Source organism: Marmota flaviventris, chromosome X (genome assembly GCF_047511675.1).
Source record: "Marmota flaviventris isolate mMarFla1 chromosome X, mMarFla1.hap1, whole genome shotgun sequence".
Classification (NCBI taxonomy): Eukaryota; Metazoa; Chordata; class Mammalia; order Rodentia; family Sciuridae; genus Marmota; species Marmota flaviventris.
Window position 1 is genome coordinate 11,159,923 of NC_092518.1, and position 20,898 is coordinate 11,180,820.

General features: G+C 41.3%; 1 protein-coding gene across 6 annotated transcripts in view; it reads right to left on the reverse strand.

Annotated features, from left to right (window-relative positions):
- The window catches only part of Ctps2 (CTP synthase 2), a 100,542-nt gene that overhangs the window by 59,074 nt on the left and 20,570 nt on the right, over positions 1-20,898 (reverse strand). For all 6 annotated transcript variants that reach the window (XM_071606268.1, XM_027927425.2, XM_071606266.1 and 3 more), the window contains 9 exons: positions 19,062-19,178; positions 18,837-18,920; positions 17,150-17,230; positions 13,614-13,765; positions 8,301-8,433; positions 4,945-5,033; positions 3,819-3,913; positions 1,126-1,188; positions 992-1,035 (listed from right to left, as the gene is read on the reverse strand). In XM_071606268.1, the coding sequence (XP_071462369.1) occupies positions 992-1,035; positions 1,126-1,188; positions 3,819-3,913; positions 4,945-5,033; positions 8,301-8,433; positions 13,614-13,765; positions 17,150-17,230; positions 18,837-18,920; positions 19,062-19,178 (858 nt within the window). The remainder of the gene's footprint in view (positions 1-991; positions 1,036-1,125; positions 1,189-3,818; positions 3,914-4,944; positions 5,034-8,300; positions 8,434-13,613; positions 13,766-17,149; positions 17,231-18,836; positions 18,921-19,061; positions 19,179-20,898) is intronic.

Here is a 20,898-nt window from a genome sequence, read left to right on the forward strand (position 1 = left end):
AAAAACACAATCACAACTATTGGTGAGTCGCTTGTTCTATTAGAGGTGGGTGCTAAGCAGCCAGGACACAATTGTGTGCACACAGGTAACTGGTGAGCAGGCAAACTCAGGCCAAGCACAATCGTGAAGAGCTTGTCTTATTAGCAGTGAGCGTGGCCAAAGAAGGCAGAGGCAGGGAAAGACACGAGGTCAGGAGAAGCTTCTCAGGATGAATAGAAAGTTTCTGATAACCAAATTGTTGCTTTAGCTAAATTCTTCATTGGTTTTATTGAGATCAAAAGATGGGGGACATCTCAGGCTACATGTGTTCAAACATCAAACCCAAAGCATGGGAGGAATTGGGATGCTATGGGACAAATGAACAAAGCAGCGTGTGACGGATCACAACAGCCTTTGGGGCCCAGCCAACAATTCTGCACTGAATATTTTAGGGGGAAAGGAATTGGCAGAACATGAGGCCCAGCAGCAGAATGGTTGTCACTTTTGTTTTAGAAAGATAGATGGCCACCAATGTGGAAAATAGACAGACCGGGGATGAGTCTAGAGACAGGACAGCTCATTTATTTATATTAACTGTTATAAATTGTTGTCACAGCCAATTTAATCCTTTCCTAAACATTAAGCTTGAAAGCTGCTACAAAGAGAAATCAGTCCAGGACTGTATCTTTTCTTCAAGGCACAGCTGACAAGATAGACAACTGCGAACAAAGCCGTTTGATATAAAAATAATAGATAATAATAAATTCATATAAAAATTTAAATGTTCTGGCACTGTAAGGAAAAAATAATAATTGCCCCTTATGAGCTTAGGCAAGAGCCAGAAATGAAATGACAATGACTGGACCCAGAAAGATCAACAGGCTGAAAATGGAATGTAGCTCAATGGTAGAGTGCTTGCCTAGCAGGTGTGAGGCCCTGGGATCCATCCACAAAAATAAAATAAAGTAAAATATCCCAGAGAATATTCCAGAAAGATAAACAAGTCACTTACCATAGGAACTAGGGCATTTGGTTCAAACTCTGTGGAATTAGCATCTGAAAATTAAGAAAAGAGTTCAGTAATTTACCAATATTGCTAAAAATATTTAAGTGATAACTTTTTAAATAAATGTTTATTAGACTTACCTTTCAAATCAAGGCAGTTTCTTGCAAACTCTATCACTGCTAGTTGCATCCCAAGGCAAACTCCTAGTTTAAAATGCACACATATACAGAAAATGAACACATTTTGTATTTATTCACATTTTCGGCTCATTTGTATCTGCTTATCTCCTCCATCTAGAATGCAGACTCCAAGAGAGTAAGACTGCCTGTTTTGTTCCCTGCTGTTCCCTACTGTCCCCTCAGTGCTCAGAAAAGTCCCTAGCAGAACCAGGAAGGGGGTTAAACTACTAAGGATCTACCTTAGGTGTAAACAAGAAAGCATTGGAGAACAGAAAAGAGGGCAAAGTTCTAGAAGCTTTCCACATCTCCACCTAAATCAAGGTAGGTGTGTGGGTTGCAGAGCCACCTCAGAGGGCCTGATTTCTTCAGAGAATTTTTTTTTTTTTCAGAGAATATTTAACAACAGTGATTTAAGAGGGAGGTTCCCTGGGCTGGGACTTCACAAGATTTCATAGCCAAAATACAGGTGTGGCCTGAGGGCAGCCTCAGGCCAGCCAAAGGGCTAGTATTTAAGGAACCTCAGGCTGCTAATCTGCAGAGCAGTTGTGGGGACTGGCACCTGCCCTGTGGGTGTGAGCATGGCAGACGGTAGGGAAGGAGACACAAAATGGAACTGAACAGGAACTCAATGATGGCATAAGGCTGAGACCTGTGTCACCGGATGCCCCCAAATCCATCTCCACATTTACTACAGTCCACCAATTCTCTCCATTAAACAAACACTAAAGGCTGGGGATATGGCTCAGTGGAAGAGCATTTCGGTAAGGCCTGGACTGCATCCCCAGCACTGAAAAAAATAAATAAATAAAATGCCAAGAAGCACTGCAGATGCTGTTATAGACATATACAAGGTATCCAGGGGATGGAAAGCAGGAAGAAATCAATACACGGGGCATGCCAGAACAAAAGTCGATAAGCAGGAAACAGCTGAGTGCTCAGGGGACTCCAGAAAGTTCCATATGGCTGGAACATAAAGAGCTGCTGTGTTCAAGAGAAACCTAAAAAGACTCACAAACCATTCTGTTCGGTGAAACTTATCTTAGAAATATTAATCATGTTTAGATGGAAACCAAGTTTAAATAGAAACATCAAAAGAAAACAAAGGCCCAGATGAGCTTAGACCAAGGTAAAACGAAACAGGTATCAAGATAACTGATCCTGTCTTCTCTTTTGAAAAGGGATCCCAAGAGCAGAGAGCCTAGGAAGCTAATCACAGAATTTGCAATGGGAAAAATAGTCTGCTGATAGTAAAAGGCAGCAAAGTCTGTCCAATCAGCTCATAAATCTGTCATCCAAAGTACAATGGAAACTAGGCTTCTCCACGCACACCCCCCCACCACATCCGACGCCTCCAACCAGAATCCCCAGCCGCAGGGTTGCCTTTAAGCACATCAACTTCCCATTTCATCTGGCTTCCTGGTACAGAGCCATGCTTTCTAATTTGAACAAGACCATTAAAAACACCCAACACTATACTTGACATGGCGTCGAGCATCTCTAGTCCCAGCTACTTGGGAGGACAAGGCAGATCACTTGAGCCCTGGAGTTTAAGGCCAGCCTGGGTAACATAGTAAAATCTTGTCTCTTAAAAAAAAAAAAAAAAAAAAAGACTGAATAGGCTCAGTGAAGCACTCCAGTGAGACCACATCTCAAAATAAAAAATAAAAAGTGGGGGATGATGTGGCTCAGTGGTTAACTGCCCCTGCTTTCAATCCTGGGCACCAAATAAATAAATAAACAAAAGGCCAGAGGTGTGGGTCAGAGGTAGAGTACTTGCCTAGCACGTGCAAAGCCCTGAGTTCAATCCCCAGCACCAAAAAAAAAAAGAACCTGACCACCAAATTTTAAGAGTTGTTCCTATGACACTGGTTGCCCTTTCTCTATTATCTTTTCTAGAAATAAGCATATACATTTCAACTGAAACATACTTCCTTTCTAAACAGGAAGATTACTATAGAGTTCCACTGAATGGCTCTTTGCTTGATGTGGCAAGAGAACAGGTTGGAGTGGGAATCAGAGGTCAGAGCAAGCACAGACAGACTTCTCCCAGCCTCTTGCTACCCAGAACTTGCTAGAACAGTGGCAAGTTCTCCTAAGGGGGACACACTCTTTCTGTAAAGTACCAGACAGTAAGATTCTGGGCTTTGCAAGCCATAGGGTCTCAAACTGTCATTCTACCACAAAAGCAGCCATGGACAATATGTAAAACAAACTGGTATAGTAGTGTTCCAATAAAATTTTATTTACAAAAATAGAGCCAAGTGTGGTGGCCCACGCCTATAATCCCAGGGACTCCCATATAATCCCAACAATTCGGGAGGCTGAAGTAAGAGGATTACAAATTCAAGGCCACCCTCAGCAATTTAGTGAGACCCTGTCTCAAAATAAAAAATAAAAAGGACTAGGGATATAGCTCAATGGTAAAGCACCCCTGAGTTCAATCCCCAGTACCAAAACAAAACAAAGACAGGCTATGAGCCAGATTTGGCCTGCAAAATAAGAGTTTGCTAACCCCTATAGCAGACTATTTAGTGCCTGAATTTTCAAACCTAAGTTCACATCTTCACGATAGCAAACCTTATCGAGTGTTACCCTAATAGGTGTCAAAAAAATCTAATTAAGTCATAGTCAGGATCAATAAATATGAGTTTTACCTAGAAAGGGAATCTTCTTTGTCCTTGCCCAAGAAATTGCTTGGAGTTTTCCCAATGTTCCTCTGATTCCAAAGCCTCCAGGCACAAGAATACCACTGAAATCAACATAAGAGGAGGGTAAAGTTGACCACCCATTATTTTTATCTTTAAACCTTGTGTTTTCAGCCATTCGTGCTTACTAGTTCCAAATCCAAAAAACTATACTCAAGTTCTATTTTCAGAATCGATTACATGATTTCATATCCTGGACTTTCTTCTTGAAATCCTCTCAATGCTATGAAGAAGTTATGACAATTTCACACCAGTGACCTTGATATATATTTTTTCTGATAGCTCTTTGTGGCATCTGAACGTAATAACTGGGAAACTCAATCCAATAAAGAATGCCACTGAAGGCCAGGGTTAACACTCCTAGGCTAGCGTGCTGAAAGCCCTGGATTTTAAGGCTAAGTACTGCCCCACACCCCCCCTCAAAAAAAAAAAAAAAAAAAGACAAAAAAATATCACTGGAAGAAGAATATGAATGAAAACGGTAAGGTTCTTTTCAAAGCCCTGTTGTAAAAATGTTAAGCTCTCCTGCATAACCAGAAAGAGCTAAACTGGTAAAATCAGCATAAGATTTCAATTGCTAATTAAATAGTTATAATGAAAATATCCTGGCTGGAGGCCATCTAGTCATTCAGGTGAAAAGACTAGAAGCATTCAAGACAAAAACCGGCAAGGTCATGCTACCTCATGATACAATGCTGCCCCCAAGAGTTCTGTCCATTACTTGTGAAATAAAACCTAGAAGCAAAACATGCAGAAAAGCAAAGAAAAATCAAGGGAAAAAGGTTGTCATTCTTGTCCTGTAGCTTTGTGTATGTACTATTCATCTCTGTATCTTTTGGTAGAATCAACACACCTTCCCTCTATTACAGTCTCCCCATCCTCCCCAAATAAAACTATTTCTGTTGCACACTCCGCCAACATTAATCTGGCGCATTTCAAAGCAATATTGGATGCAGCACAGCCACCTGTGAAGACAGCTATTTTAAATTACCTTTCAAAATGCACAAAAATTAGTAATTGGAGTAAATGGAATAATTAAAGGAAAAGCCATTGTGCGAACAGCCCTGGTACTCACTCAGCTTTGCATAGCTTCTGCCAAGCTTCATGGAATTTCACAGGGTCCTCGATTTTGGTGATCTGTTCCAAATCGATGGAGTCTATGTACTAAAAAAAATCCAACAGATGAAAGGAAGCTTTAAGAAAAATAAGCACTCAAAAATACTAGAACTGTCTAACATTATGACACAATTATTCAATAATTCCAGATGCTGCTCAACTTGTGATGGGGTTACAGCCTGATAAACCCATTGCAAGCTGAAAATATCATAAATCAAAACTGCACCTGACCTATCAAACATCATAGCTCAGCCCCGCCTTCCTTAAACAAGCTTAGAATATTTACATTAGCCTATAGTCATCTATAGGCAAAATCATCTAACACAAAGCCATTTTATAATAAAGCATTTAATAGCTTTTTATCAAACACCGTTCTGAAAATGAAAAACAGGGTAGTCATATGGGTGTGCTTTCACCCCATCATAAAGCTGAAAAATTATAAGTGGAATCATCATAAATCAGAGACTGTGTACTCATTATGCAACCACAGCACTGGGGCTGGAAAAAGATGCTCAGTGTTTTGTGGCTCGTAATCTTTGCAAAGATTACAAAGCCAAATAAACAGACATCTGTACTGTGGTGGGATCATGGCTAAGAGAGGCAAAGAAGAAAATGCTTCAAATAGGAACCACACCTAACATATAGGTGAACACTGTAAGAAAAAAAGGAAAGCCTGCACAGTAGCGAGTCCCAATAACTCCAGAGACTGAGGCAGGAGGATGAGAGTTCAAGGTCAGCCTCAGCAACTTAGAGAGGCCCTAAGCAACTTAGTGAGACCTTGTCTCAATATAAAAAATAAAAAGGGCTGGGGATGGTGCTAGGGTTCTGGCTCAGTGGTAGAGCACTTGCCTAACATGTGTGAGGCACTGGGTTCAATTCTCAGCACCACATATAAATAAATAAAATAAAGGTCCATCAACAACTAATAAAAAAATATTTTTAAAAGGGCTGGGGCTCAGGCTGGGGTTATGGCTCAGCGGTAGAGTGCTCATCTAGCACGTACAAGGCCCTGGGTTTGATCCTCAGCACTACATAAAAATAAATAAAATAAAGGTATTGCGTCCAACTACAACTAAAAAATAATAAATAAATAAAATAGGGCTAGGGCTCAATGATTAAGTGCCCCTAGATTCAATCCAATTCCCTGGTACCAAAAAAAAAAAAAAAAATCTCTGGAGAGATGATATCTAAAAAGCTAAGCACCAAGAATAAGCGCGCGCGTGTGCGTGTGCGTGTGCGCGCACGCACGTGCTAGGAGGTGACCAAGAAGGTGTTCAGGAGATGAAGGAAGGAAGGGAGAAGGCTATGAATTCTCACAGAAAAGAAAAAGTGCTGATCACTCACTCTGCACTCTAAGACCCTCAAAAGAGGCTCTGCCTAGCCAGAGGAAAGATCTGATTGGTCAGAGGGAAGTAAATGATGAAGCTGAGAAGCCATGACAGTGTTTTACACATGAAATTACTTGCAATGGACTGAATATGTGTCCCCAGAATTCATATGTTGAGACAGGTGCAATGGCACACACCTGTAATCCCAGCGGCGGGGAAGCCTGAGACAGAAGGATCACAAATTTCAGGCCAATCCCAGCAATTTAGCGAAGCCCTAAGCAACTTAGGGAGACTATCTCAAAATGAAAAAATAAAAAGGGCTAGGGATATGGCTCAGTGGTTAAGGCCCCTGGGTTCAATCCCCAGTACCAAAAAAAAAAAAAAAAAATTCATATGTTGAAATCCTAACTCCCATAACTAGGTCATGAGAGTAGAGCCCTCATGAAAAGGATTAGTGCCCATATAAAAGAGGCCCTAGAGAGCTCCCTCACCCCTTCCACCAAATGAGGATATTACCAGAACAGGATATTACCATCTACAACCTGGAAGAGGCCCCTCACCAGAGCCTGACTCTGCTAGGGTCCTGATCTCAACTCTCAGCCTCCAGAACACTGAGAAATATATTTCTATTGTTCATAAGCCACCTAGTCTGTGGTATTTTGTTATAGCAGCCCAAACAGACTCAGATACCACTGAAGAGTCTTAAGTAAGAGGATGACAGGAACAAAAAGAAGAGAATTTAGAAAGATCACTGGTACAGCATGGAAAAGAGAGGGAAGACTGGTGTTTAGAAGCCAGTGGGGAAGATATTCAGGCTATATATAATAACCACACTTCTGCTATTCCATAATAATGATTTTTAAAACAAATAACCATTGTTTACCAGGGACTATTCCTTCAAGTCAGAAAGGGCAATACAGGCCAGACAGGGTGGCACAGGCCTATAATCCCAGCAATTCAGGAGGCTGAGGCAGGATGATTACAAATTCAAGAACAACCCAGCAACTTAGTGAGGCCCTCAGCAACTTACCAAGACTCTGTCTCAAAGTAAAATAAAATAAGAAGGGCTAGGGATGTAGCTCAGTGGGAAAGTGCCCCTGGGTTCAATCCCCAGTATGAAAAAAGGAAAATATTTTAAAAATCTGTATTCTATCCTACCTAATGCTAAAGAGAAAGGAATGTTCTATTATTTTCTTGTTAGGTAAATAAAATGTGCTTAAATGAGCATGAAATACATGTTTAACTGGCTATGCAAAGTCTAATTTCAGAAATGTGCCTTAAACCTGTATGCAGAAAAAAGCTAGCACAGAAGACATAACCATTATCCTTGGAGAGGACTACTTAAAAGATTGACCCTTGGTTGGCATCTGGAAGCGTGGATTTCAGAAGGGTTCCCATCATTCCAAGAACTGATAAGAGTGGCTCTTTGTACCTAAAGTGTTTGTTACAAACAACAAGATTTACTCTGAGTACATGGTTCCCTCCTACAGGGCTGGAATTCAGGTACATAGTAAGCAGAGAGTACTTACATAACCAACCCTCAATAAAAACCCTGGGCACAGGCTGGGGGTGCTAGCTCAAGGGTAAAGCACTTGCCTAGCATACAAGAGACCCTGGGTTCAACCCCTAGCATCCCAGAAAAAAAGAAAAAAAACCTGGGCACTAAGTTTCTAATGAGCATCTCTGGTAGAGAACATTTCACACATGTTGTCACAAGTCATTGCTGGGGGAATTAAAAATTCGCTCAATCTGTGAGACTCCACTGGGGGAGGCTTGCATCTGGTTTCCCCAGACCTCTCCCTTTGCCAATATTGCTTTATATTCTTTGGCAGTAAATCTTAGCCATCAGTATGACCTTACGCTAAGTCCTGTGAGTCCTGGTCCATCTGAGTGTGGTTGCAGGGACTCTTTGGCACAACCTGCCCCTTTGGAATGCAAGGTATTGCACTAAAAGCTAACATATCTAGGAGACCTGGTCTGGACTCACCATCAGATTCAACTTGTGATTGATGGCCAAGGCTGAGTGTTCCAGGGCCTTAAACACGGAAGCGTAGCAGTCTCTGAGTTTGGTATATTTACCAACCAGGGCTATGGAACATGTTTTCTGTAATCTTTCATACCTGAGAAGAAAGACAAGCTCAAAGTTTATATGCATGTCATGGAACATCATTAAAAATAAATAAATAAATAAAAAACAGGCTAGGTGTGGTGGCATACGCCTGTAATCCCAGCAGCTCAGGAGGCTGAGGCAGGAGAATCTCATGTTCAAGCCCAGCCTCAGCAAAAGCAAGATGCTAAGCAACTCAGTGAGACCCTGTCTCTAATAAAATACAAAAAAGGCCTGAAGATGTGGCTCAGTAGTCAAGTGCCGCTGAGTTCAATCCCTAGTACCAAAAAAAAAAAAAAAAAGATAGCACTGCTCCAATTTCAAGGCACTTAGTACTTAATAAAATCTTAGGAGCAGGGCTGGGGATTTAGCTCAGTTGGTAGAGTGCTTGTCTTGCATACACAAGGCACAAGGCCCTGGGTTCAATCCCCAGCACCAAATAAAAAAAAAAAATCTTAGGAGCAGATAAGGCTCATGCTTGATGAACCTGAGTCAAATCTCCCCTCCAAAGCACCAAAATCTCCTCACCAGGTTTCAAAATCCTAATAAATGCCAATGTTGGCTTGTATAAGCAGGTGCAGATATAAATCTGTGAAAATTTAAAAGCATTCAAAACAAGACATTTAAAAAGCTATCTCATAAACAAGAGCTGTTCATAAATTAGTTTATAAGGTGACATTGAATAAGAAAAAGCATTCTGCTTGTCAATAGAAAACATTCCTATATTAATTTCATAAGGTGACATTGTATAAGAAAGTGCATTCAAAATGTCTCCATTTTAAATTCTTGCATTCCCAGCTGGCTCACAAATGTCTGTGTATTCATGCCATGCCTGAAGAATGGTGCTAAGAGAACTATTTAAAATATTACAAGCCATTTAGATCATTTTTATGAGAAAGTTCCATTCTATAGAAGATGCTCAATCACAATTCACCATTAGAGACATAATCCTTCATGTGGCTTTCATCAAGAAATCTGTTCAAAGAACAAGAAAAACATGTGACCTGGTATTAAGTAGGTGGAAATGTCATCTTGGGGCTGAAGATGTTTGGGGTCTTTGATGTGGCCCTTGCACTAACACCTCCCAAAAATTCCATGGTGAGAAATATCTTTCTTCTATACAAGAATACCAGGGCCAAAAACAGGTTGGGTGGAGAAAAATGCTCAATAAGAGGTCAAAACTTCCAGAAAAATACTTCCTTTTGTTTGTTTTGGTTTTGGTTTGGTTTTTGTGGGGGTTTTTTGTTTTGTTTTTTGGTACCAGGGATTGAACCCAGGGGGTGCTTAACCACTGAGCCATATCTCCAGCCCTTTTTTTAATTTTTTATTTATAGACAGGGCCTCACTAAGTTGCTTAGGGGCCTTGCTAAATTGCTAAGGCTAGCCTTGAACCTGTGATCCTCCTGCCTCAGGTTCCACAGCTGCCAGGATCACAGGCATGTGGCACCGTGCCCAATTTAGGAAAATACTTTCTAGGAAGGTGACTGAAGTACCTACAGAAAGCTGCTAAACCTTGACCTCCCTGCTAAAGTTTATGTTGCTCTGGAGATTCCATAGCTACACACATCTCATGCCATCTCTCCCTAAGGGATTCAGATAACAGAAAGCTAGTTGATAGGAAGCCAAGTATCAGCAATGATGATGACTTCAGAGGCAGGTGACCCACACCTGGGTCCTGGCAATCACAGCTGCCTCTGCACAGCAGGTTGGCTGGGCCTTACTCCTCCTCCCTCCTCCAAAGAGAGGAGGGGCATCAGCTCTGCCCTGGGAAGGAAGCTGCTCCAGCTGACTCCTCCTTTGGCTCTTTCATGTCTGGGCTTCCCAAAGAAGGAGGAGTCACTTAGTGGTGGCTGGAACGGGTGAGTCCATGGGTCACACCTCCCAGAAAGGGGGCTGCTGTGCAGGCAATCCCTTGTGCCCTTTTTCCCTCTTGACTCGCCCTTCCCAGAACAGCCTGGTGTGCTCCACAAAGCTAACACCAGGGGGTACAGGCAAGCTTTGGGTAAAACTATAAGCTGCTGCAGGAACAGAAGAGGGAATCCACTTTGCAAGCCTATCCCCAGGCAGGTCCCAAAGCCAAGAGGGGTGCTCCACGAGCTTTCCTTCCAGTTTAACCAAGGACCCCTGGCTCCAGGCATCACTAGGCTTCCATCATTGAGGCTGCTCCTTTGAATAAGAGTAGTCAGGGAACAACATCTAAAGAATGGACATTCTAGTCAGGTGCACTGGCTCATGCCTATAGTCTCAGCTACTTGGGAGGCTGAGGCAGGAGGATCACTTGAGCCCAGGAGTTCAGGGCCAGCCTGGCAACATAGTGAGACCCATCTCTCAAAAAAAAGAAAGAATATGGCTAGGCACAGGGCCGCATGCCTGTAATCCCAGCAGCTTGGGAGGCTGAGGCAGGAGGATCTCAAGTTCAAAGCCAGCCTCAGCAACATCAAGGTGCTAAGCAACTCAGTGAGACCCTGTCTCTAAATAAAATACAAAATAGGGCTGGGGATGTGATTCAGTGGTAAAGTGTCTCTGAGTTCAATACCCAGTACCAAAAAAAAAAAAAAAAAAAAAAGAAAGAATAGGAACTGGTGGTGGAACTCAATGGTAGAGCACTTGCCTAGCATGTGTGAGGCCCTGAGTTCCATCTCCAGCACCACAAAAAAAGTGGATATCCTACATCACCATTATCAGTTAACCAATATCACAGCCCATGTGGAATTATCAACATCTCCTTTGAGTAAAGACTATGATAAAGCTAATGGTGCCCACCTAAATAATATGTCCCCCTTATGTGGAAAAAGGGTTTTTGTTGATACAACTAAGTTAGGGATCTCCAGATGAAATCATCTTGGATTAGGGTGGGCCATAAATCCAACGACAAGCATACTTCCAAAAGAAGAGAATGGGAGAAGACACAAGGGAAAGGGTGATATAAACACAGAGGCAGAGATTAGAGTGTTAGGACCATATGCCAAGGAACATCAAGGATTGCAGGAAGCCACTAGAAAGTAGAAGAGGGGCATGGGACAGATACTCCAGAGTTTCCAGAAGGAACTAACCCTATGGATATCTTGATTTGGAACTTCTGGTCTCCAGGACTATGAGAGAATAAATTTCTATTGTTTAAAGCCACACAGGTTATGGTACTTTGTTACAGCAGCTACAGTAAACTAATACAAAGACCAAACATTTGGCTTTAGAAAGCATATAAGCACCCAGGCATGGTGGCACATGCCTGTAATCCCAGCAACTCAGGAGGCTAAGGCAGGAGAATCACAAGTTTGAGGCCAGCCTCAGCAACTTAGTGAGAGCCTCTCTCAAAGTAAAAGATTTTAAAGTGGGGGTTGGCCTGGGGGTGTAGTTCAGTGGGAAAGAAATGCTGAGTTCAATCCCCAGTACCAATAATAATAATGGTAATAATAATAGAAATCAGGCTGGGGTTGTGGCTCAGCTGTAGAGCACTCGCTTAGCACTTGTCAGGACCTGGGTTCGATACTCAGCACCACATAAAAGTATTGTGTCCAACAACAACTGAAAAATAAATATTTAAAAATATTATAATAATAATAAAAGAAAGTTTAGAAGCATAAAGCTATTTTCAATAAAAGAGTTAAATACTAAAAATCCTAGTGCTAAAGAGGATCAGCTCCAAGCTACTCAGAAAATTCCTACAAAATGACAGATTCTTTAAAGCTTTCTAGAGGGCAGAGGCTTGATTATATCATTATTTATTAGAGTACCTAAGTCAGAAATTTTGCATTATTCTTGATTCTACTTGCCCCAGAAAGTCTAAAGCAGTTTCGGGGCTGTTTGTTGTTGTTGTTGTTTAAGTGAAAGTGGTGTGGGGGTATAACTCAGTGGCAGAGCACCTGCTTAGCACAGAACCAAGAAACGAAAAAAAAATATTTAAGTGAAAGGGCAAGAGTATTTCAGTCTACCATACTCAGTGATTTTGTCACAGTCAAATAATTTTAATTATGGTTGCCAACATCAGCAACCAATACTTGGTGCCTGACTCAATGTGAAGTCCTGTGTTTTCTCTCGTTAATTCCCACTAGGTGGGTACTGGTAGGCCCCTGATATGTATAGATAATATGATGAGCCAAGAGAAGTGAAGTAATCTACCCAGATTTACAGTTAGTAAGACAGCCAGAGTCTGAATCCAGAATCTACTGACCTAAGCTGCATAAGCAATCAGATAGCCTGTGACTTGTAGAGTCACACCTCAACTGCATTGAAGAAAAGAAAACAGGGTTCTGGGATTTATTTTTAGGACTTGAAATTTAAGCAAACTTGGCTTAAATTAAAATAGTTATATTAAAGCTAAAACCTGTCAGGAATTTTAATAATGATATTAACTAGTTAATAGCTGCAGAATTGAACATTAATGGTAATAGCTGAAACTTCCCACTCAACAGGATTTTCTTTAGGAAATGTTAGCCAAGTCTTAAAAACAAACAAAACAGAACAAAAAGCTTGCAACATTTAAAAAGTGTAAAACTTAATAAGGAATAAACTAGCCCGGCATGGTGGTACATGCATGTAATCCCAGCTATTGGGGAGGCGAGGCAAAAGGATCACAAGTTCAAGGCCAGCCTCAGCAATTTAGCAAGATCCTGTCTCAAAATATAAAATAAAAATGGGCTGGGGATATGGCTCAGTGGTAGAGTGTTCTTGGGATCAATCACCAGTACTGAAAGAGAGAAAAGAGAGAGAGAGAGAGAAAAGGGAGAAAGAGAGAAAAACAAATAAAATCCTAGGGCTGGGGTTGTGGCTCAGAGGTAGAGTGCTTGCCTTGCATGTGTGAGGCACTAGGTTCAATCCTCAGCACCACATAAAGTAAAATAAAGACATTGTGTCCACCACTAACTAAAAAAATTAAATATAAAAAAATCCTTCCTGGGGCTGTAGCTCAGTGGAAGAGTACTTGCCTTGCACATATGAGGCACTGGGTTCGATCCTCAGCACCACATAAAAATAGACTAATAAAATAAAGGCATGCTGCCCATCTACAGCTACAAAAATTTAAAAAATAAAAATAAATAAAAATTTTAAAATCCTTCCAGAATTAAAAATATTCCTTCTAGGTAAAAATTCCTTCAATTCACTTTGGTTTAAGTAATGCAAAAATCAAAGGCTCCAGACATTTTCAGAGTACAGGAATTATTAAAGATTCTATAAGTAATTCCTTTCACATACCTGTCAGCCATATTCTTCCACTTGAAAAGCAAATTGCTTGAAGAATCACCAATGGGCAGGTCCAATCGCTCTTTAAAGTATTTAACAATGCCTTGTTCTTCCAAAAGCACAGGCACTCGGTAGGTAGAAGAAACATCATGGATACATATGACCTAATCAATAATAATAAAACACCACTCTTAGATAGATTGCCTCAAATGTGCCACAGAAATGAGACAAAACTCAAGAGACTGGCAGTTTATTTATATTGATATAAGAAAATGCAGTAACCTAAATGAGAGTCAGAATTAATACAAGGTGAGTTTGATTTAATAACAAAACTCTTTGAGTTCATTACTCTACTTCCAGAACAATGGGTATCATGTTAAAATAAAAAGTAAATATACAGCAATATCCACGGGTTCCACATATCTGATGGATATAACCAACCATGGATCAAAAATACTCAGAAAATAATATCTGCATCTGTATTGAACATGTACAGACTTTTTTCTTGTCATTATTCCTAAACAGTATTGCATAACAACGATTTACATAGTATTTGCATTGTATTTGACATTATAAGCAACCTAAAGATAAATAAAAGTATACAGGAGGATGTGACCAGGCACAAAGGTGGCTCATGTCTATAATCCCAACAGCTCCAGAGGCTGAGGCAGGAGGATCTGAAGTTCAAAGCCAGCCTCAGCAACTTAGTAAGACCCTGCCTCAAAAGAAAAAAATTAAAGAACTGGGAATGTAGCTCAGTGGTTAAGCATCCCTGGGTTCAATCCCTGGTACAAAAAAAATTTAATTAAAAAAAGAGGATATATGTAAGTTATGGGCACCATTTTATATTAAAATAGAACTTGAGCCCCACAGAATTTGGTATCCAGAGGGGTCCTAAAACCAATCACTTGAAAATGATGAAAGACAACTGACTGATATTTGTCCCCAGTTCCTGGTACAGCACTTGAAAAATCTTCAGAGTTTCCTGAGTAATAGAGTATCTTTATTATGCAGCTGAGGTGACTCCCGGTGCCCCTAGATAGCTTCAGGATGAGAATGGTGACCAGAAAAATAAACCAAGTGATTAGAGGACTGGAACTTTCAGCCACCAGCCTAACCTGTGGGGAGGGAAGAAGTTGGGGGGGGGGAAGAAGTGGGGGGATGGGGATTGAGTTCAAACACGTGGCCAGATATTCAATCATGCCTACATATAATACCCCAATAAAAACTTTGGAAGAGCAAAGCTTGTAGGGGAACTTCCCAGTGGGAAACTATATAAAGGTACCAAGAGGGACACACACCCTGATTCAGCAAGTCCTGTGCCTAGAACTTTCCTAGACCTTACCCTTTGCATCTCTTCACCTAGCTGTTCATTTGCACTTTTATAATAAAATAGGAACTATAAATACAGCATTTTCTGAGTTCTGTGAGTTATTCTAGTGCACTATCAAAGAAGGGGATCACGGAAGCCCCAAACTTGTAGTTAGCTGGCAGAAGCTCGGGTGGCTTGGGAACAACAGAAACTTGCATGAAGTGGGGTGGGGGGGTCTTATAAGAAAGTGAGTCCTTAAATCTGTGGCATTGGATGCTCACTCTGGGTAATTAGTATCAGAAGTGACCCTGTACTGTTGTCAGAGACTTGGTATTCGAATGTAGATGCTTTATAGATCAATATCCAAGATGCACTGTCCAAGCCACCATCTTTTACGTGTGAGTTAAAGCAGTCGCACTGAACACATGCACCTTGTCTTCTAAGTGTGAGTATATAGTTTATTTGTCCCTTCGTTTATTGTCACTGCTACTATAGTTGCTTCTGTCTGTAATCTTGTCCCCTGCTCCCTTCATTTGGGTACATTTGCTGGTGCACATTGACCACAGTAAAATTAATTATACCTGTTAGAAGAGAAGAATACTTTTAAATAGCAGCTGATATCTGGCTGTGGTTGTTTTTCACATTTACCCTAATGAGCTTTCAACAGCCTCTCAAATACATCCAAGGGGCTACTTGTAGTCATTTAAGGATCTGTCACATCCTAAATAAATGCCAAGAAATGTTCTGCCAACTCTGTGTTCAGTCTACCCAAGCCCATAGCTCTAAGTCAAGTGTTCTTAAGCTGTTTGAATATCATCAACTTGATACTCAGATTACAGAGCCTCTCTTGTGCATGCACCAATGCAATTCCAAGACACAAGATATCACTAGTATGGGGCTCCACCCCAATTGCTAATGAAATCTCTGCCCAGCTGCAACTCCCAAAAGTGGAAGGCATGAAATGTGGAACTATTTACTCATTTATCCTCCAGGCCAGAGAGAGACATTTTTCAAATATGGTGATGGGCCATCCACAGAGATGCCTGTGGCCCTCTTCATCACCTCCTCAGAGATACAGATGAAAACAACTTGAAATGCAGATTCACCACTACTCATGAAAAGGCTGCAATTAAGAAGTGGGGAGACTAGTTAGGTGTGGTGACATACATCTATAATTCCAGTGGCCTCAGGAGGCTGAGACAGGAGGATTGCAAGTTTGAGACCAGCTTTACCAACTTAGCAAGACCCTATCTCAAAATATATACACAAAGTACTATCTACACCAATAGGATGGGTACTCCAAACGACTGAAAGAAAACAAAAATGGTATGACAAAAGACAAAGACAAAAGAGTTCTCTATTTTTTCAAAGTAGTTCCAACTCATTTACTGACTTTGAAGCATCAGGCAGGAGGCTCTTCATCAGCCTGCCTCCCAAGATATTAAAAACCCCATTAAATGGTTTTTAGACTTCAGAGAACTCAGGGTTCAAACTCAGGTTTCTGCCAAACCTCATCCTTTGCCTGAGCACCATTATGCCACTTTATAAACTATAGCCAAGTCCCAGCCCTTGGAAACAAAAGACAATAAATAGGAGAAGGAAAGAAAAAGAAAAACTAATTTATCACAATACTCAGGTGAAAAGTTCTGCAGAACTTAGGGCCTGAGCCCAAGTCATAGTACAGTTTCTATAGTAATGCTACGAACTGAGGCCACTGTTGTGATTAGCAGAGAGAGAACAAGTGTTACTGTACTGGTGTGGCTTGGTGTGAGTTAAGCTGTACAAAGGAGAAACAAATGAAAGCAGTTAAGTGTCCAGAAGGAAAGACATGATTAAAAAGACAATTAGGAGAAGCTGGGTGTGGTGCCACACACCTGCAATCCCAACAAACTCAAGAGGCTGAGGCATGAGGATTACAAGTTCCAGGCCAGCCTCGGTAATTTAGCAAGTCTCTCAGCTTTATTGGCTGACCCTGTCTCAAAATAGTGAGAGACCTATGTGAAGTTTGTGAGTTAAAAAGCTCACAGTGGGTTTGTGCCTATAAATTAAGGAATGATGTCTAAGGAATCAGGAGACTCAAGATTGTTCACTTAAGAGTTAGGGAGCCATAGCTGGATAAGATGCCCCCAAAGCTTATGTAAGTGCCACCCAAAACAATACAATATTGAAGAGGTACTAAACTCTGGCTTCAGAAGAAGCTCGTGCAAGACAATAAAATCTGAAGGGCAGCACCAACCTGTTCAGGGTTTACGTGACAGAACATAGAAATCTTCTCCTTCACGGCCATCTCAATGGGTGTTGAACTTCGGCAGACAATCTGTCAAGGCCAGTTATGCACAGGTCAGCAAGTGGGAACTGGGATGTTCATGTTGCACTGATTTTTAGCATAACACTATATTCATTTCTTTACAGTACAAGAGATTTGGCCAGGTATGCGATTGCTCAGTTTAAGCAGTCCACTGGACTACTACATATTGGGCTCAGCACTAATATAAGGAAACAATCAAATTCAATACAAATCTACCAGAAAGAGCTCAAAATGTCAGCACATCTCTGATGAACAGAGGCAAGGCTCACAAGTGTTGCTTCATTAAATACAAGAAAAGAGCTAGATCAGGGGTTGATGAACCTTTTCTCCAAAAGCCCAGTTGGGAACTATTTTAAATTGACAGGTCAGTCACTGTCCTGATCCTCAGCTGTGCTGCTGCGGTACAGAAGGAGCTATAGACAATATGGAAATAACTGAGTGCATGCCAATAAAACTTTATCTCCAAGTTGGGCGCAGTAGCTCATGCTTGTAATCCCAGCAGCTGGGGAGGCTGAGATAGGAGGATCACAAGTTGAAAGCCGCCTCAGCAACTTCAAGGCAGTAAGCAACTCAGAGAGACCCTGTCTCTAAATAAAATACAAAATAGGGCTGGGGATGTGGCTCAGTGGTCCAGTGCCCCCGAGTTCAATCCCCCATATGAAAAAAAAAAAAAGAAGCCAGCCTCAGCAACTTAGTGAGACCCCGTCTCAAAATAAAATATAAAGGGCTGGGGATGTGGCTCAAGCGGTAGCACGCTTGCCTGGCATGCGTGCAGCCCGGGTTCGATCCTCAGCACCACATACAAAGATGTTGTGTCCGCCGAAAACTAAAAAAAAATAAATATTAAAAAAAATTCTCTCTCTCTCACTCTCTCTTTTAAAAAAATAAATAAAATATAAAAAGGGTTGGGGATGTGGCTCTGTGGTTAAGCACCCCTGGGTTGGATCCCTGATTAAAAAAAAAAAAACTTTATTTACAAAAATAGGCAGCTAAATTGAGAACTATTATTTGCAGATCCCTGATCTAGATTATTGGTGATAACCAGATTATGTGCTACAAGGCCACACCGCTCTTTAGACTAAAATAACAGTAGTGGGGCTGGGGATACAGCTCAGTTGGTAGAGCGCTTGCCTCACATTCACAAGGCCCTGGGTTCAATCCCCAGCACCACCAAAAATAGTAATAATAATAACAATTGCAGTGATAGTCCGTCTTTATCAGGGTCACAGAAAAATCCCAGGATCCCACCTTCAATCTAAAGGATCCAGGAACCACACAAATGGCAAGACCATTGCACTTGCCCAGCTGTCAATGTGGCCAATCAAATGAGGGCCTGGAGAAGAATAAATGGTCAATTTAAACATAAGGAAATAAGCCTTTCCTGGTTCCCAGATACAAAAAGCTCATTGTCATAAGGAACCATTGGAGAACTACAAAGAACTTGGATGAGGTAACAGATTAAGGGCTGGGAGTGTAGTTTAGAGACAGAGCACGTGCTTAGCATGTGCAAGGTCCTGGGTTCAATCCCCAGCACCAGGAAAAAAAAAAAAAAAAGATATGGAGGTCCTACTCCAAGAGATTTTAGGGATAAACTTACCCACTGTGGTTAACTCACCAGATCTGGAGACAAACCCAATCCCCTCAGCGCACGGACACTGTTTTGTGTGGGTTTAGTTTTTTGTTCTCCAGTAGCACTGGGCTAAAAAGAAATGAGTCTGTCAATACACCAGACAAGTAGCCTTTTGGACAATTAATGGCTCCCCAGTTTCAAATATAGGACACATATATCATAGAAATAGTGAGCAAAGTTGCTGTCCATATACTTATCTGGAAAGCCTACCTGTGGGACAAGACTGACATGGATATTATAGAAATTCTCTCTTTTTGCCTTAAACTGGAATTGTCTGAATGCTTCCACAAATGGCATTCCCTCGATGTCTCCGATGGTGCCTCCCAGCTGGGAATGGAAAACAAAAATAAGACACAAAGGACTCAACATTTTCCATTAGTCCAGAAGCTAACAGAATAATTCTTAATAATCTGAGCACAATGCTGGGTGTGGTGGTGCGTGCCTAACCCAGCGGCTCATAAGGCTGAGGCAGGAAGATCACAAGTTCAAGGCCAGCCTCAGCAACTTAGTGAGGCCTGGTCTCAAAATAAAATAAAATATAATAAGGAGGGCTGGGGATGTGGCTCAGTGGTTAAGTGCCCCTGGGTTCAATCCCAGGTACCCCCCCCCCAAAAAAAGAAAGAGCAATAGGACCACAGAGGGGGCAAGGTAAGCTACTTTCTACCAGTGGTTCCAATCGGAAGAAAAATTCAAATCCAGTGACAATATGAGAAAGGTGAGAATCACCTGGTTCTGTCTGAATTTAAAAATGAGCATTAGCATTCCCTCTCTTTCTCCCACATTCTATACACACTCACATACACATGCCTACACGACTCCTTACGGTGTTGCCTATAAAAATTGAATCATCTTATTAAAACATGCTGGCTTTCTGAAACAAATAGTACCAAAAGCCCTATGAATGTTCCTTACAGTGTAATCCTTTGATAAATGTCAACTTAATTTACAATGTGGTTCCAATAAAGTTACTTAAAGCATTTCACTTAGACCAAGATAAAATTCACATTAACTCATTCATCCTCTTTATATTAAATACTTAAAGACTATCACATGGATTTGAAAATGTATTCTCCAGTATTTGAGCCTCTACTACATGCTCAACACTATAAGCAAGGTGTTGGGAAGAATTTGAGACATGTTCTTAAGGAGATCAGAATTTAACAAGAAAAGCAAGACAGGGCTCAAGAGTAAAACTTGCTGGGTGCAGTGGCACACGCCTGTAATCCCAGCAACTCAGGAAGCTGAGGCAGGAGGATGGCAAGTTCAAGGCCTCTCTTAGCACCTTTCTCAAAATAAAATTTAGAAGTCTGTGGATGTAGCTCAGTGGTAGGGCACCTCTGGATTCAATCCCCAGTACCACAAAAGAGAAAAAATTATCATAATAAACTTGAGTACTCAGTGGAATGATGCAGATGTTGAAGGAGGAGGGATCATAGTGAGCCCAGTTCCAGATTTCACCATCGTCTCTGGCTTCAGCTACCTGGATGGATCTGAAATCTTGTAACCCTACCCTCTCCCCACAGCATTGAGTTTTGGAGCCATTGTGTCCTTGAGACCTTAGGTGGCTCAACAATTACTCTAGCTTAATGCTTCCCAAAGTAAACTCTTGTCCCCCATCAACCCCCCCACCAAAGCCTGCATTCCTTGGTGCTTCTACATCACAGCAAAGAGCATCTCCCTCTACTGACTGAATGGTCTTCTCTTCACCCAACCTAGTCTAGTGGGTCACAGTTCAAAATCTCCTGAGAATCTCTCTACCGCTACCATCCTAGATGCACCCAGCTAGTATTGTCTTTTGCCAGGATAATTGTAATAATCTAAACCAGGGGATTGGTAAACTAAGGCCCAGTGCCTGCTTTTATAAATAAAGCCTGAGTGGCACACAGCTATGCCCATTCTTTTTGTTTTTGCAGTGCTAGAGATCAAGAGATCCTTACAAATACACAAATGCTTTGTCAGTCAAGTACACCCCCATCCCTGCCCATTCCCTTACATATTGTCTAAGGCTGTTTCACACTTAATGACAGAATTGAGAGGTTGTGACACA